Raw genomic sequence first — 17,488 nt, 5'->3', positions numbered from 1 at the left:
TTTTATTTATTTATTTTTGAGAGAGAGAGAGAGAGCAGTGGGGGGCAGAGAGAGAGGGAGACAGAATCCCAAACAGGCTCTGCACTGTCAGTTAATCTGTCACTGTAACTCAGATAATGACCTGAGCCAAAATCAAGAGTCAGACACTTAACCAGCTGAGACACCCAGACACCCCTGGTTTGTTTTTTTTTTTAATGAGGCTTATAAAACGTTTTCTGGTTTGGATGTTGATATTCTGTTGCTTGAACTGCCTGGTGATTACTGGAGCTTTTGCCCATTTGTTTTTTGTAATTTTTTGTATCTGTGTTGTATTTTACTATTTTTAAAAAACCAATGGAGAGAAATAGAAGGTACCACACATAAAGTAGCTCTGAAAACCCTAAATGAAATGTGACTAAGAATAAAAGCTTAGGGGCAACCAGGGTGGCTCAGTTGGTTGGGCATCCAACTTCGGCTCAAGTCATTATCTCACGGTTTGTGGGTTTGAGCCCCATATCAGGCTCTCTGCTTTCAGGGCAGAACCTGCTTCAGATCCTCTGTCCCCCTCTCTCTCTGCACCTTCCCCGTTCATGCTGTCTCTCAGTCTCTCTCAGAAATAAACATTAAAACAAAGAACACAAGCCTGTTAAAACAGGAAAATACAGCTTTTATCTGTGGGGACTCCCTTTACCTGTATTTTTCTATCCAGAGGAGTGTATTTACCTGTCCTTCATATTTTGTCACTAATTTGTCCGTTTATATATTGAGTTAGTTGTTCAGTATGTATCTGTGCTTATCCTATTGTTGTGGTTCTCAACCTTGATGGGTTGAAAATATATACCTGCTGGGGCTCCATCCCTGGAGATTCTGATTCAGAAGGTTTGTAGTGGATCTGGGCATCTTTCTGTTGTTTGTTTAATGTTCTGTGGGTAATTGTGCTGAAAAGCCATTTTCCTACTCTATTACCATATTGTAAAGTTTGGGCTTGAACACCAGTGTCATACTCAACCTTGTTGAGTCCAGTTTATTGCTCTTAACACTTTCCCATCCTTCCCCTCATCTCTTCCTCTATTCCTGTTACCTTCATTTCTCTCTCTATCTGTGGAATTGGTCTCCTAGTTGATGTTTAAACTTCTCAAATACATCCTTCAAGCTGCTTACCAGACTGTTAAAAACTTAATGATTATGGATTATGTTAACTCGGCCCGAGAGATGGATCTTCAATACCTACAGGATAAAATTTAGTCTCCCTAAAAACTAAACTGCAGTCTGGCTCTTGCCTACTTTGCAAGACATCTCTTTCAGCACAGAAGGATCCCCTCCTTCCCTAGTACTAATCATTCTAAACTATTTGCAGATTTCTGAATATTCTATTCTTTTTCACGCTTTCCTGTCCAGATGTTCATTGAGCATTCTGTTCCTGGAATCACCCATTTTTCCAACTTTGGACTTCATCTTTAAAGATTCCTTCTTAGTCCTTTAACCTCTAATGAAACCTTTTCTGATAGCACTTCTTTTTCAAGCGGAATTGACCGTTCCTCTTCCCTAATACGAATTTTTATCATAAACCCTGTAACCTTTTATTATGCTTGTCTACTAGTGTATCTTTGTAGTGGGCACAGGGGCTCTTCTTAATAGTCTTTATATTTCTAGCACTGTCCCTGGCACATTGTCAGCCTCTGCCCTAAAGCAATCTTAGAATAAGTTACGAATACTACACATTTCACTGTCCAGATTGTCCTTAAATCTGAGAAAAGTGATCTACATTCTTGTTCATTCAGTTTTCTGTGCCTCCTTATTTGGCGTATATATTCCTATTGGCAGACGAGGACTTACATTTAATCTGTTCATTTAAAGAAAACAAATTTAATCTTCTTACATTAAGGGAAATGAAACCCAAGAGAGCCTAAGATTAATACGAGATCTGTTGATTTAGCATTTCAATATCTTCTGCTTACTTGATTCTGATTACAGCGTTAAATAAGTGCTGCTCATATATAATTATTTGATAGGTTCCATGGTGATGGCTACTTTGTAAAAAGTGCCAAAATAATTAGCTTTCTTTATCAACCATTAATATCCCTTTTTTCCTAGCCTTCTTTGAATCCAGAAGCTGGCAAACAGAATCAGCCATGCAGACCTATTGGGACCCCTTCTGGAGTGTGGGGTAGGTAGATTTTGCCATTTTAAAGGCACACAACTTTAAATTTTTCTTCGCATGGAGAAGAGCAAAAATTCTTTATCTCTTTTTTGTTTGTTTGTTTCTTTATCTCTTTTTTTCTCATCTCATCCATTTGCACATGGTAACTAACACCTATTATCTCTTACTCTGCCCGCTGAAAATACCATTGAACTATAACGGTAGTGGAGTCCCAATACAGATAATTGAGAGCTTGTAGAGCCCTGAATTTGAAAGATTTTAAGCAAAGGGAGAATAATCTAAAGCTTATAAGTAGTAATGTTTAATTAACATTGCTAATTCATTTGTAACAATTCAGTTGAATTTTATGTTGTTATAATTGTCTCCTAAATATTTGGCAGGCATCTATAACAATATGTACTAAGCATTCTTTCATATTATGGGATACCCTTCTAAAATGTTCTTTGAAAGGCTGCATACTACCACATCCTATAGAGTATTTTGTTCAGCCAGGTTACACTTGATTTTGTTTTTATTTGGTGGGGGTGGTTAGGGGGCAGGTTTGGCAGTTAAATGTTGCTTATTGTAGAAAGCAAGGTGAAAACATATACATATACCTGTTTATGTGTACATGCTGGGAGTAACTAGCCTTATAAAAAATTAACATACAAATCAATGTATTTTATACCAAATGTGATCTGTAGTTTTGAAATTGTTGGCATTTACAAATGAGACTCCCCTAGTTCCTACATTAGACCTATTCAGTCAGTAGTTAGGCATCTTATTGGGAAGACTTTAGCATACCTGAATACTGGTTTTGGATTTTGAGTTACAGAATTAAGGGTGCTTGTTGTACCATTTCCCCTTTGTTAATAGTGTAAAGCTTTGCTCCACTTTGATCAGAAGGTCCCATGGTAGCCTCCTTTTCCCAATTTCCACATCTCTCTCCATTCCCCTGCTGACAGGAACTGCCACCCTTGGATATATTCTTGATGGCCTGAGTGATCACACCATACACTAGACATATTAAGCCCCTGAAGGACTACTAACATCTTTGGGCTTCCTGGTTGATTTATGAATTTAGCTTCATATGTTGCCTTTTTTCCTGTAGTTCTCAAGTATTGTCACTTTTGAGAATATCTGTTAAGTGCACACCAGGAAATGTTTGTCCCTCAGTCTCACCTGCCAGCTCTCTGTTGAAAGTGAGGACTTCATATAAACTGTGCTTCATGTTAACCATTGCTTGACATTCTTTTGTCTCTTCGCTATTGTATTTCACAGAAAACCCACCTAGTGCCAAGCAACCTTCCAAAATGCTAGTCATCAAAAAAGTTTCCAAAGAAGATCCTTCTGCTGCCTTCTCTGCTGCATTCACCTCACCAGGATCTCACCATGCAAATGGGAACAAATCGTCAACCATGGTTCCAAGTGTCTATAAGAACCTGGTTCCTAAGCCTGCACCACCACCTTCCAAGGTATGATTTGGAATCCGTATAAGAACCTTATACAGCAGGAGTTTGGTAATAAATTAGGGAAAAAATTAGTATTTTTATTTTTTTCTGTTGAATCATTCGCCGGATACTCATTCAGTACCTAATATATATACTACTGAATGAGTATCTGGTGAATGATTCAACAGAAAAAAAAAAATAGATAATAACTGTATAGATATCTATATAGTTATATACAGATATCTATAGATATGGTTTACTCTGTCTCCAAACTTTCTACTGCTGCCAACTGCTTTCTTAGTAGGCTTCTCATTCTCATGAGCTTTATCTCATAAACCTGTTTCTCTTAATTTGCTGTTTCCATTAATAGCATCAACATCCGTTTGATCACTCGGGTGATTGTCTAGATTGGCTGCTTCTTTCCTCATTACTCATTCCCCTCTACCAAGCAGTTATAAAGTCCGTGTCAATAACTCCCTCTGTGATGTCCTGTGCCCTTTTTACCTCCCATTTACTGTTGTAGTGTCCTCTTCTATTTCTTCATCTCCCTGCAGTCATCTTGTACAGAACTGCCAGAATGATTATCATAAAACAATTTGAATATAACACATCCTTTCCTCAATCACTTTAGCGGTCCCAAACCATCTACAGAAGGGTTTGGTAAACTTTTCTGTGAAGAGCCAAATAATAAATATTTTAGGCTTTGCTGGTCACTTATGACATATGGTCTCTGTTACCTTTTCTCCCTTCCCCTTGTGTTTTTTGTTTGTTTTACAGTGCTTGAAAAATGTAAAATATTATTAGCTCATGGGCCATACAAAAACAGGCCTCTGACCCACGGGTTGTTGCTTGCCAACACTGATCTTACAATAACAGTGGCTAGACTCCTTGGCAGTGGCATGTATAATTCTTTATAGCCTAACTCTAATCCATCTTTTATATTTTACTATTGCTTCTTTCTTTTACCTGGGAAATTAGTTATCCTTCAAGTTCATGTTACCTGCTCTGTGAATCCTTTTCTATCACATACATCTAAAGATCTAATTCATCCTTTTATCTCTAATTGAGTATTGCTCTTGTCTCTTATCATAATATTTATAACACTTTATATTTATTATATAAATATGTATATATATATAATCTTTATTATAATTTAAAATTTTTTTAGTGTTTTTTTAAAAATTTGTTTAACGTTTGTTTATTTTTGAGAGACAGAGCATGAGTCGTGGAGGGGCACAGAGAGAATAAGATGCAGAATCCAAAGCAGGCTCCAGGCTCTGAGCTGACGGCACAGAGCCCGATGTGGGGCTCAAACCCACGAACTGTGATATCATGACCTGAGCCAAGGTCGGACGCTTACTGGCTGAGCCACCCAGGTGCCCCCCCCGTCCAAATTTTTTTTAATGTTTATTTTTGAGAGAGAGAGAGAGGCAGACACAGAATTTGAAGCCGGCTCCAGGCTCTGAGCTATTAGCACAGTACAGCAATAACTAGAATTTACTTTGTTGTTGAGAGGAATACCAGTGAGCATTTATTCATTTCCTCTGTGTGTAAGCACTGTGTTTGGTGGTTATGAACAGTACAGAGAAGTACAACATGGGTCATGATACTCCATGAGCTGAAAATCTGATTAACAAGATATAACAATACGAAAGGTCATGTGATATATGTGAAATAAAATAACAACATGCTAATAAATTCTAAACAGACTTGGAATAACTAAATCACTTAAACACTATTTAAATTTTTTTTTTTTCAATGCTTATTTATTTTTGGGACAGAGAGAGACAGAGCATGAACGGGGGAGGGGCAGAGAGAGAGGGAGACACAGAATCGGAAACAGGCTCCAGGCTCCGAGCCATCAGCCCAGAGCCTGACGCGGGGCTCGAACTCACGGACCGCGAGATCGTGACCTGGCTGAAGTCGGACGCTTAACCGACTGCGCCACCCAGGCGCCCCCTTAAACACTATTTAGGGGGCACCTGCGTGGCTCAGTCGGTTGGGCATCCAACTTCGGCTCAGGTCAGGATCTCACAGTTCGTGGGTTCGAGTCCTACATCGGGCTCTGTGCTGACAGCTCCGTGCCTGGAGCCTGTTTTGGATTCTGTGTCTCCCTGTCTCTCTGCCCCTCCCCTGTTCACGTTCTGTCTCTGTCTCAAGAATAAATAAACATTAAAAAAAAATTTTTTTTTTAAATAAACACTATTTAGTGGTCAGTTTAGAGGAGCAGCATCAGTTCAGATTATGACCATTGAGGAAAATTTTATTGAAAACTGTCTTTTGAACTGATCTTTGGAGGATGATTCACATTTGGATAGGCAGAAAAGAGTTTGGGGAGTATTGTACATAGTAAGAAGAGGTAGTTAAATGCAAGTTCTGAAACCAGAAAACACTAGGCATATTTGAGGGATAGTGGATGATCATTTTAATTACTCCTGGGAGCACTGGGGAAATATCCAGACTGGGGGTCCTTATCCTAGTGGTAATGAATGAGGCTTTCAGGGTAGATAAGATCTCTAAGGGAAAAGGATGGAAGAGTAAAGAACGGGAAAATAAAACTTGGAGGAAATATTTAATATCTTATAAATATTAGGAAAATAACAATATAGTCCATAAGACTAAGAAATTGTAATTCAGACATCAAAAAAATACTATGCTATCACAAAAATCTGGGTAGGTGAGTTTAGATAGCAACTGGGGTTGTCAACGCTTGTCAGTTGCTGCTGACCATTTGAGGAAAATAAATGAAAAATGGGTTTTGACCTTAGCAATTGGAAAGGTTTAGATGACCTTTGACTTTAGGTTTTATGAGAGTGGTGTAGGGACAAAACAAGATGTCAGGGGATCCTGGAATTACGTGGGTGGAAGTAGAGGCAGTGGCAACTTTTGAGACTTGACAGTAAAAGGAAATAGAATATATGTGGTGGTAAAGTTAAGTGAAAGGATGAAGAAATCTGTAGGAAGAAGCCCTTGGGAGCAACTTGGAATATACTTCAAAGAAGTCATTAAAGAATCATGGCTCAGGAAGAAATGAGTGGGAATAAAACTGATTGACAAGTTGAATTATCTTTGAAAGGGTATAAGATACTTGTTTCTCTGATGTAGAAGGGAAAGAATGTGAATTTAAGTCAAGGGAGCAAGTACTATCAAAGAAATAATGTGCCATGAATATTAACAGCAGGGCTTTGGAGTAGATAGAGTTGACTTTGCACATTCTTTATGATATGACCGTGGTCAGGTTTCTTACTAAGTCTCAGTTTGATCATCTATAAAATGGGGTAATAGTACCCCTCTTTTAAGGTTTTTGTGAGGAATAGATGAGAAGGTTTTATGAAGTACTTAAAGCTGACATATAGTAAGTGCTAATAAATTATAGCTATTATTATCAATATGCCATCACACTTTATGTTTGCTCCATTCCTCAAGAATTTATAAAGAATTTTTATGAGTGTTATTTAATTTGAAATGAGTGCAAGTATTCTGTTAGACTCTAGAGAGTATAGAAATGAGTTAAGACAGTGTCATGTCCTCAAACATCTAGGAACGGTTTTGAGGGTGAAGAGGTGGCAAGAACAAAAGTCAGGACACAGGGGTTAAGATTAATTTAGACCTGTTGTGTAGGACTATCCTAAGTGGAGGGTAGAATGAAAATAGGAAAACTAAACTGTTACTGTCCTTGTAAAAGGTATGTAAAACAGGGATGATGAAAGTGGACAGAGAAGGGAGTGGTGAAGTCACACAGTGTGAAGCAAATTAGAGGCCAAAAACATGACACCACATGTTCTTCTGGGAAACTGGTATAGCTCTGGAGCCGTTTCACTAGAGGTGTAAAAGAGAGGAAGGTCAGATTTCAGGAACAGTTAATGAGAATGGTTGTAGATATGTGAAAAGCGAGGTATTAGAGGAAGGAAGAGGTGAGATGACTGGAAAACATGGATTTATCCATTCATTCATTTTCTCTAGACGTTGAGTATCTGTGTATTAAAACCTGTGTCACTAGAGGCACAAAATAATCTTAGGGGTGCCTGGGTGGCTCAGTCGGTTGAGCATCAGACTCTTGATTTTGGTTCAGGTCATGATCCCAGGGTTGTGGGATCAAGCTCCCTGTCGGGCTCCATGCTGAACATGTAGCCTGGTTGGGATTCTCTCTTTCTCCCTCTGCCTCTCTTCTCTGCTCCTGTACTCTCTCTCTCTCTCTCTCTAAAATAAAACAACAACAACAAACCCCAAAATAATCTTAAAGAGTTTGCTGTCTAGTGGAGAGACAGATATAAAAAATAAATGTTCTCGGGGCACCTGGGTGGCTCAGTCAGTTAAGTGTCCAACTTTGGCTCAGGTCATGATTTTGTTGTTTGTGAGTTTGAGCCCCATGTTGGGCTCTGTGTTGACAGCTCAGAGCCTGGAGCCTGCTTCAGATTGTATGTCTCCCTCTCTCTCACTCTGAAAGAGAAATAAACATAAAAAAATAAATAAACAATAATAATAATAAATGTTCTTCTCAGAGTCTTTATAGATAAGGTCAGATTTGAACTGGGTTTTGAAGTAGAAAAGGAAAGAATTGCCATTTGTTGACATCTTCCTATGTTCCAAGACCTTCATTAGGCCTTTTACATATATTCTATAACGTTTACTCCTCTAATCCTAGGATGTAGAAAATTCTGTAATATGAGATTACATAGCTAATAAAGTGATGGAGCCAGGACTCGTAAACCAGGTTGGACCAACTTCAATCCAGAGCTGTTTCCACTGCTCCAAAATGTCTACCATCCTGAAGGATTAAAAAAGAGGAAGTTGAGAATTTGGATTTTAGAGTCAAACTTCATGCCGCTCTCTAGGGCTATGATTTTCAGCAAGTTACTTAATTTTGCTAAACTTGTTTCCTTAAAAATAAATTGGAGGGGCGCCTGGGTGGCGCAGTCGGTTAAGCGTCCGACTTCAGCCAGGTCACGATCTCGCGGTCCGTGAGTTCGAGCCCCGCGTCAGGCTCTGGGCTGATGGCTTGGAGCCTGGAGCCTGTTTCCGATTCTGTGTCTCCCTCTCTCTCTGCCCCTCCCCCGTTCATGCTCTGTCTCTCTCTGTCCCAAAAATAAATAAACGTTGAAAAAAAAAAAATTTAAAAAAAAAAATAAAAAAAAAAAATAAATTGGAGCGAATTATATCTGTCACATAATTGTGGTAAAAGAATGAAATTAAAGTTTTAAAAGTACTTGGAATATAATATTGACACGGCCTAAGTCAGTAAATAGTTTAAAAACAGTAGAAGTTTGGGACACACCTGAAGGGCTGGCTCAGCCCATGAAGCATGTGATTCTTGATCTCAGGATCATGAGTTTGAGCCCCACATTGGGCCTAGAGATTACTTTAAAAAAATAAAAAAGAAAACAGCAGAAGTTTGTTAGGGAGCAAGTAGATGGGGCTTTTGAGGCAGAGGAACCATTGTTATCCAAAAAGAGAGAGGAAAGAAAGGGAAGGAAAGGAAGGAAGGCAAAACATGGCATGTTTGGGAAAAGACAAATGCTTAAGTATGGCTGATAGTTGGGAATTGATGGGGGGAAGGACTACTAAAGCCAGTCCAGTCATGGAGGTCTTTATAAAAAACTCAGGAGAGACAGCACACGTGGGTGGCTCACTTGGTTAAGCATCTGACTTCAACTCAGGTTGTGATCTCGCAGCTCGTGAGTTTAAGCCCCAAATCTGGCTCTGTGCTGACAGCTCAGAGCCTGGAGCCTGCTTTTGGATTCTGTGTCTCCCTCTCTCTCTCTGCTCCTCCCCCACTTGCATGCTGTCTCTGTCTCTCTCTCTCAAACATAGATAAACATTTTTTTAAAAAAAAGCAAACCTCAGGAGAGAGGTTAAGTGTAGAGATACAGTTTTACGTATTATCATATGGTCTCAACAATTTAAAGGATTAAACAGTTACAAATAACTGGTTAACTGAGAAGCATATTACAGCAGAACACTGAGGCTAGAGCCCTGGAGAAAGCCTCCTGGATCCACTGAAAAGACGCAAGGGAATCCAGAAAGGAAAAAGGGGACAGGTTCTGAAAAGATGGGTAATCGCAATCTCCAAAAACAGATATTTTTATTAAGAGCTGGCCTTGGAATATAATATGACAACAAGATTTTTGGTTATTTATTGAAAGAGCTAGTTAATTAATTGATTGTTTAGGGAGAGAGTGCAAGCAGGGGAGGGAGAGGGGGACAGAGGATCTGAAGCAGGCTGTGCCACCCAGGTGCCCCAAAAGAACTATTTTATTAAAATGCGGATGGAGGTGAATGTTGCAAAGAATTGAAAAGTAATAATGAGCAAGTGTAAGACAGCAGATACTGACTTAATGCAGGAAAGCTTGTCAATAAAAGGATGGTAGTATAAAGGAAAATAAATGTGTTTGGTTTTGTTCACCTAGCTTCAGTAAGGTGGCTTAGCATGTTTGTAGATAAAGTGGAAGAACTTATTAGAAGGAAGGGAGGAAATAACTGATAAATTCTGAATGGAAAGAGAATGAACCAGGTGTAGTATGGTAGAAAGGGAGTAGGAAGCTGTTAAACTTGAGGTGCAAAGGAGGGAATTGGGGAAAGTTTGATCTAGTGACTTCTGACTTCTGAGTCCAGTAGGAGAAGACAGGATCATTTGTGGTAGAGAGAGTTGGGAGTGCTTTGATTGGAGTTTAAAGGAAAGGGAGGACATTTTTTAAAAAGCTGTGTTGAGGGGTGCCTGGATGGCTCAGTTGGTTAAGCGTCTGACTCTTGATTTCGGTTCAGGTCATGATCTCATGGTTTGTGGGATCAAATCCAGCATCGGGCTCTGCACTGGTGGTGTGGAGCCTACTTGGGATTCTCTCTCTGCCTTTCCCCTGCTCATGTATGTGCACTTGGTGGCTCGCTCGCTCTCTCTCTCTCTCTCTCTCTCTCTCTCTCAAACATTAAAAAAAAAAAAAAGCCAACCATGGTTGATATGTGGTTCACTCTGATGGATTTCTACATATATAATTTCTCTACTAAAAGAAGGCCCAGGGCATAATGGTTTTTGTCCAGTGAGAAGTCAGCTATATAGCATAGTGTTTGAGTTACTGAAAATTAAGATTAAATTGGAATAAAGTTGGGCAGAGATGTAGGTATCCTGTTGCATGTAACATTGGTAAACTTTTCATACTGCTGTGGCAGAAATGCAAGTGTTTGTGTGTCCTGAGGTGACAATGTTAAAAGAAAGACAAGGCATCTGGTAACCATCTACAACTCTGTGGAAGCCACTGAGGAACTATCATCTTTGATATTTAGCCTTATATAAGCAGCCATCTTAGATTTTGATGAGCACAAGAAAAAAAATTAATCTCCATTCCAGTAGGGTCGTTGTCTCTCTTATCTGCTTGCACGTTCTTTTTGGAGGCATTGCAAAAAAACAATACTACATACTATTTGAGTAACCTTGGACAAATTGTATAACTTTCTTAAAAGTCAATATAATAATTATACCTAATTAGAATAAGAATGTGAACAGTTTGATAAGCGTCTGGTAGATACTCATTTACATTAATTCCTTTCCTAAAGCCTATAATATCCTGTTGAATACCAAGAAAGAAATTCTTTTCACTCAGATCCTTCCTTTGTCCTGACCGTCTCTCCGTTCTGATTGTTTCATTCTGGAAAAATGGACATTTTTCACTTATCCAGCCTCACTCCATTGATGTGCTTTGTCTTCCTGTCTCTTCAGACAGTGTGATTGACTCAAAAAAAAATTTTTCCAGCTTCACTATGCTGCCATCAAAATTGGAGCTAGGGCCAGCGTGACAGAATAGGCCTAAGCCCCACAAGGCCAAGCAAAGAAAGGATCAAACCAGAATTGTCTAGCCATTTACATTGCCTGCTCTGGCCTTCTAGAACTAGCTTCCTGCCATAAGAGTTCCTTCTGGGAAACAAAACATTTTGGGGTCCAGTAAGTTTGGAAAACGCTGTATATTATATCTGCCTCTCAAATTCATACACAATTAAATGCTTTGAGAAATAGCACAGTGAAGAAACCTGTTGAACTTTATTCACTTCAGCTTCTCCCACAGTTATTGAACCAGAGCTTTCTTTTTGAGAACTACCTATTAATATCCCATGACCCTTCTGGTTCCCATCTGCTTTTTTCTCCTTCAAGTGCCTAACATCAGAAAGAGGTTGCATGCCTCCCAAATATGTTAAGATGGGTAAGCTCTTGGAACTCGTGTTCTTACATAACATTTCACTGTTTGCTTTCTGATCTTCCAGGCTGAGCTTCTGTCTCCATACTTGTTTTGACTGATTTATTCTTTCTTCCTGTGTAGCCCAGTGCATGGAAAGCTAACAGAATGGAACACAAATCAGGATCCCTTTCCTCGAGCCGGGAGTCTGCTTTTACCAGTCCAATCTCTGTTACCAAACCAGTAGTACTGGCTGGTGGTGCAGTTTTAAGCTCTCCTAAAGAGGTGAGTAAGGACAAGGCCAAACAGCCTTTTCTAAAATTGCCATTTCTCATTTACTTACATATGCTAAGATACACGGTATGACATGTACAGCTCTAATTCCATTTCCTTTGTAGCTGTGCTTCTCTCAGAGTCATTTCTTGACCCCATTAGCGTCTAAAGATGGACAGTAGCTGAGTAGTTAGTAGTTGCTCTGTAGTAGACTATGTTAGACCGGCATCATTTCTCGAGACTATAAAAAAATGAAAGAGATGCTGTATAAACTATACAGTCTTAACTGCAAAAAACCCTGCAAAGCTGAAGTCTGTTTATATGAAAAGGATAGTTTGTTTTTGGTAAAAGACAGACTGGTAAATAGGCTGCCAGATTCTGGAAACCACTTCCAAATAGAAGTGACCCAGAGAATTCCAGTTCTTGCTCTTTGCTGTCAGGAGCAACCTATTTGTGATATTTGCCCAGAGTCCCTCCAGCACTACTCCTCCAATTGAGATCAGCTCCTCTCGCCTGACCAAGCTGACCCGCCGAACTACCGACAGGAAGAGTGAGTTCCTGAAGACTCTGAAGGATGACCGGAATGGAGACTTTTCAGAGAACAGAGACTGTGACAAGCTGGAGGATGTAAGACCATAGGAATTTTCTGGGCAACATAGGGGTTTTCCCATGTTGTATCTATGCTTTTTTAAAGTCTTGAATTGGTCAGTGCTATAAGAAGTTGGTAAACTTACAGGGGCGCCTGGGTGGCTCAGTCGGTTGAGCGTCCGACTTCACTCAGGTCACGATCTCACGGACCGTGAGTTTGAGCCCCGCATCAGGCTCTGTGCTGACAGCTCAGAGCCTGGAGCCTGCTTCAGATTCTGTGTCTCCCTCTCTCTCTGGCCCTCGCCCCATTCATGCTCTGTCTCTCTCTGTCTCAAAAATAAATAAATGTTAAAAAAAAAAAAAAAAAATTTAAAAAAAAAAAAAAGAAGTTGGTAAACTTACAGAAGCTTTTATCAGTTAGGATTATATTTAGTTGCAATATAAGAAAATCTGACAGGGTACCTGGGTGGCTGAGTCGGTTAAGCATCTGACTTCGGCTCAGGTCATCATCTCATGGTTCGAGAGTTCAAGTCCCACTGCGGGCTCTCTGCTGTAAGCACAGAGCCCACTTTGGATCCCTCTGTTCCCCCCAGCCTTAGAAATACATTTTAAAAAATTAGAAAATCTGACAAAACCGTAAAGCCAGGAGGGTTTTGTTTTGTTTTGTTTTTGTTCTGTATCCTACAACAGGAGAGTTAGAGGTTGCAGTTTAAGAGGGTGAGCCTGGGGCACCTGGGTGGTACGATTGGTTAAGTGTCCGACTTCAGCTCAGGTCATGATCTCACAGATTGTGAGTTCGAGCCCTACATCAGGCTCTGTGCTGACAGCTCTGAGCCTGGAGCCTGCTTCAGATTCTATGTCTCCCTCTCTCTCTGCCTCTCTCCTGCTCGTGTTCTTTCTCTCAAAAATAAACATTTAAAAAAACTAAAAAAAAAATACGAGGGTGAGTTCCTTGGTATTATCAAGAAACTTGTAAGTTTTAGTCAACTTGGGCTTGGCTAGTTATGCACCTCTATACTACCCATCCATGTTCTGGTTAGAAAAAGGACAAAGAGGGGCGCCTGGGTGGCGCAGTCGGTTAAGCGTCCGACTTCAGCCGGGTCACAATCTCGCGGTCCGTGAGTTCGAGCCCCGCGTCAGGCTCTGGGCTGATGGCTCAGAGCCTGGAGCCTGTTTCCGATTCTGTGTCTCCCTCTCTCTCTGCCCCTCCCCCGTTCATGCTCTGTCTCTCTCTGTCCCACAAATAAATGTTGAAAAAAAAAAAAAGAAAAAGAAAAAGGACAAAGAGCGAAAAACCTGAAAGAGGATGACGTCTCCCTTCTTTAAGTGCTTTCTTAAAAGCCCCATCCTGCAATTTGCATGTATACAACATTGGCCAACTGTCAGATAGCAACACCTAGCTGCAAGAACTCTAGGAAAGTGAACTTTTTTTTTTTTTTTTTTTTTTTACCCTGGGATAATGACCTGAGCCAAAATCAAGTGTCGGACGCTCTCAGTTGACTTGAGCCACCCAGGTACCCGAAAGTGAACTTTTTAAAGCTGAGCACAGTTCTTTAGACCAAATGATTGCATGGGTATTGCATAGGGATCTAATAGCTCTGCCACATTGACATAACCTGAAGTTAAGATCCTGACTAGTTGGTAATACTTTGGAAATCTTAGTAAGGTGAGCAAGTCCTCATTATTAAATAGGAAGACTTTTGAACTGAAGTTGTTTTCTGAAAAGCACTTCCCTCAATCCTGACTCCTTAATTTTGTAGATTACTTTTCTTGCCACAAAGGATCATTAAACCAAGTGTGTCCTTATTTCAGTTGGAGGACAACAGCACACCAGAACCAAAGGAAAATGGAGAGGAAGGCTGTCATCAAAATGGTCTTAGTCTCCCTGTAGAGGAGGAAGGGGAAGTCCTCTCACATTCTCTGGAAGCAGAGCACAGGTAAGGGAATATCAGATCACAGTGGATGCTGTGTATGGCCTGCGAGAAGCTTGAATATACTTAAGACATTTCACATCTGGTCTGGCATACAGAGAGAAGTGTCCATTAGCACAATAACGTGTTCTCTCTGTATGCCCCTGCTTGACCTATTGCCCGCTAGGCATTGCTTTACAGATTTGCCAGCTTTTTTTACACTTTCCTCTCCAAGGCTTTCATGTAGTTTAGTTTCAGATTCAGTTTATAACTCTGGGTGGAAAGGGGAACCGGTTTTCTGGGACTGTTGTGCTGGCCGTTGGGTCCTCCTAACCCAAGTGAGCAGTTCCAAGAGGCCTTTAAAGGGCCTTGGGAGGCATGAGACCCCCATGGGTGGAGTGCATTCTTTTAATGAGGGCCTCAAACACAGAGCAGCCAGCTCTCTGGGCAACTAACTAGACGGCAGATAGGGCCTGCCATGTTTGGCAGTCCCTTCCTGAAAGGAGGTTCCTGTCCAGAATAACTTTAGGAGTCAGCAAGATCACAAGAGTATGAAGGAGACCACAATGCCATGAACTTGAAAGAAAACTTAGGTACATGTGGAACTGTACTAATTTGCTTACAAGAGACAAAAGTGAGATTTCTTCCTCTGTTTTGTCTATGGGATAGAGAGGGCCCTTGCATTTTGGCTCTTATGCAATCTTATTTTCTGCTCTACTATCTCTTCTCTATAGCCCTTGTGCTCTGGAAAGAGCAACTGTGGAGATCCCTCATTTAATTCAAGCACCTAAGTTGCCATAATTAAAGTTTACCCCGCTGGGGAGGAAAGAAAAATCCAAGTGGGTACCATTGCCCCTAGACAAGTAAGTTTTTTCTGAAAAGTTGTGGGCTTCCCACTTATGCTTAAAGGTGTCATGTTTTTTTGTTTTTTTTGTTTTGTTTTGTTTTTGTTTTGCCTTACCTCCCTCTACAAGGTTATTGAAAGCAATGGGATGGCAAGAGTATCCTGAAAATGATGAGAATTGCCTCCCCCTCACAGAGGATGAGCTCAGAGAGTTCCACATGAAGACAGAGCAGGTATGTCATAAACCTTTCCTGGAGACCAGGAGAGGAAGGAGTCAGAACAGTCCTTGTCCTTAGGGAGCCCCAGTTTAGTGTAAGAAAAGGACCTTGAAGAAGAAAATATAAAGTAAGTTGTCATAGTAAAAATAAAGAGAAGTGTATCACTTCCTAGGCAATATGGATCGCCAGTAGGTGGATACAAAAACTAGGTCAGTAGTTTGCAGATTTCAGAAGGTAGTATAGTCTTTCATCCTGGCAGCTCTAACTCCTTATCAGAACCACAAGACTGTGTCCAAAGCTAGGGGCTCAGCCCTTGGTCTCTAGAGAAGCAAGCTCACCCTCCCCTGCCTTCAGCGTTATGGTTTCCCTCAGATACTCTGGCCAGAGCCAAGAAACGACGTATTTGAATTCATTCAACAAATGTTTGGAGTCTTTGAGTGAAACACTGCCAGATCCTAGGGTTTATAGCAGTGAGCAAGATTAATGGAGTCTCTACAAAACTAATGGAGCCTAAATTCTGGTGGTATTTATATTTATATTTTATTTACATGTATTTGTATTTATGACATTTATGTTTAAAGCACAAATAACAGTATCAAGTCCTATAAAGAGAAATTACAGGCTGACAGAAAAATTTTACTATTCAGAACTATTCCCTCAGTCATTGTCATCATCTGAGAACTTGGAGAAAGAGAATCTGAAACCCTACCTACTGAAATCAGAATCTGCATTTTAAAAAAATCATTAAATGATTGATTTGCACATTAAACTTTGAAAAGCACAGCTATATGAAATCTTTAATGTCTCAGAAGGGCGCCGTCCACATTCTGCCTAGAATTGAGTTGAGGCCTGGCCTTTTCCAGGTCCCATTGCCAGTGTCGTTTTTGATGGTTTTCTTTTTTCTTTCCCATGCTAACCATAGCTGAGAAGAAATGGCTTTGGGAAGAATGGCTTTTTGCAGAGCCGCAGTTCCAGCCTGTTCTCCCCATGGAGAAGCACTTGTAAAGCAGAGTTTGAGGACTCAGACACGGAAACCAGTAGCAGTGAAACATCAGATGACGATGCCTGGAAGTAGGCATATAAATGTTCACAAATCTGACCCAGGAAACTCAGCTTGTGTGTTTAGAGAGTATACAAAAGAAATTGTTCTTTTCCTTTTCTTATGTTGTTGTTGAATACTTCATGCACAAGGGAAATAATCATATCCCAAAGAGAGAGCAATTGGCTTGTTTAGCTTTTGTTGTTGTTCTTCCCTGTTATCTGCTTAATAGAGAGAAGTTTGTGTGATGGGAAAAATTTTTTAAATACACACACACACAGACACAGTATATATGGGGCGATGCACAGGTGGGAGCTGGCAGTGCAGAGAGGAGGAGACACCGGTCTGCAGCAACAGCTTCTACTACCAGCCCTTGGGGCACTCACCCCTGTGCTCAAGCAATCATTGTCAATGACAAAGTGACTATTGAAGTTATAATTGTATTAAATTAATGCTAATAATTTGGATATTTTATTTTATTTTTGGCTGCTCGGGTAACGATAGCCCTTAACCAAGCATACATGGTTTTCTTTTTCTTTTTCTTTTCTTTTTTTTTTTTTTTTTTTTTCCTTTTTGGGTACAGCTGTAAAATATTTGGATATAGGAAATGTGTTATTCTTGCAGCCTTGATATTCAGGGTGGATTGTAAAATATAAATTTTTGTGAGATTTCAAAGATTAAGATTATTTTGATAACATTATTTACAGATTTAAAAGATGTGGTTATCACAAGTCTGTTGAGGGGGAAAACTACTGCATAAAATAACTAACTTGGAATAAATATTTTGCATCAGTTTGGATTGTCTTGTGTAAGAAGTATATTTCCTTTAAAATTAGATAAGTGGATTCTTTGGGGAAATACTTTTAGAAGTCTGAGGGAAATCT

At 40.0% G+C, this 17,488-nt stretch overlaps 1 protein-coding gene across 5 annotated transcripts in view; it reads left to right on the top strand.

Moving 5' to 3' along the window:
- Positions 1 to 17,403, top strand: part of GPBP1L1 (GC-rich promoter binding protein 1 like 1) — a 65,445-nt gene extending 48,042 nt beyond the window's left edge. For 4 of the 5 annotated variants that reach the window (XM_043574829.1, XM_043574828.1, XM_043574827.1 and 1 more), the window contains 7 exons: positions 2,074 to 2,146; positions 3,401 to 3,594; positions 11,877 to 12,017; positions 12,474 to 12,632; positions 14,406 to 14,530; positions 15,478 to 15,580; positions 16,488 to 17,403. In XM_043574829.1, the coding sequence (XP_043430764.1) occupies positions 2,074 to 2,146; positions 3,401 to 3,594; positions 11,877 to 12,017; positions 12,474 to 12,632; positions 14,406 to 14,530; positions 15,478 to 15,580; positions 16,488 to 16,640 (948 nt within the window). In that variant the 3' untranslated portion in view covers positions 16,641 to 17,403. Of the gene's footprint in view, positions 1 to 2,073; positions 2,147 to 3,400; positions 3,595 to 11,876; positions 12,018 to 12,473; positions 12,633 to 14,405; positions 14,531 to 15,237; positions 15,343 to 15,477; positions 15,581 to 16,487 lie in introns of those variants that run through there. The other variant, XM_043574832.1, reaches the window with a different exon arrangement.
- The last annotated feature ends 85 nt before the right edge of the window (positions 17,404 to 17,488 follow it).

This window comes from Prionailurus bengalensis, chromosome C1 (assembly GCF_016509475.1).
Source record: "Prionailurus bengalensis isolate Pbe53 chromosome C1, Fcat_Pben_1.1_paternal_pri, whole genome shotgun sequence".
Lineage (NCBI taxonomy): Eukaryota > Metazoa > Chordata > Mammalia > Carnivora > Felidae > Prionailurus > Prionailurus bengalensis.
This window is presented reverse-complemented; position numbering and strand designations above follow the sequence as displayed.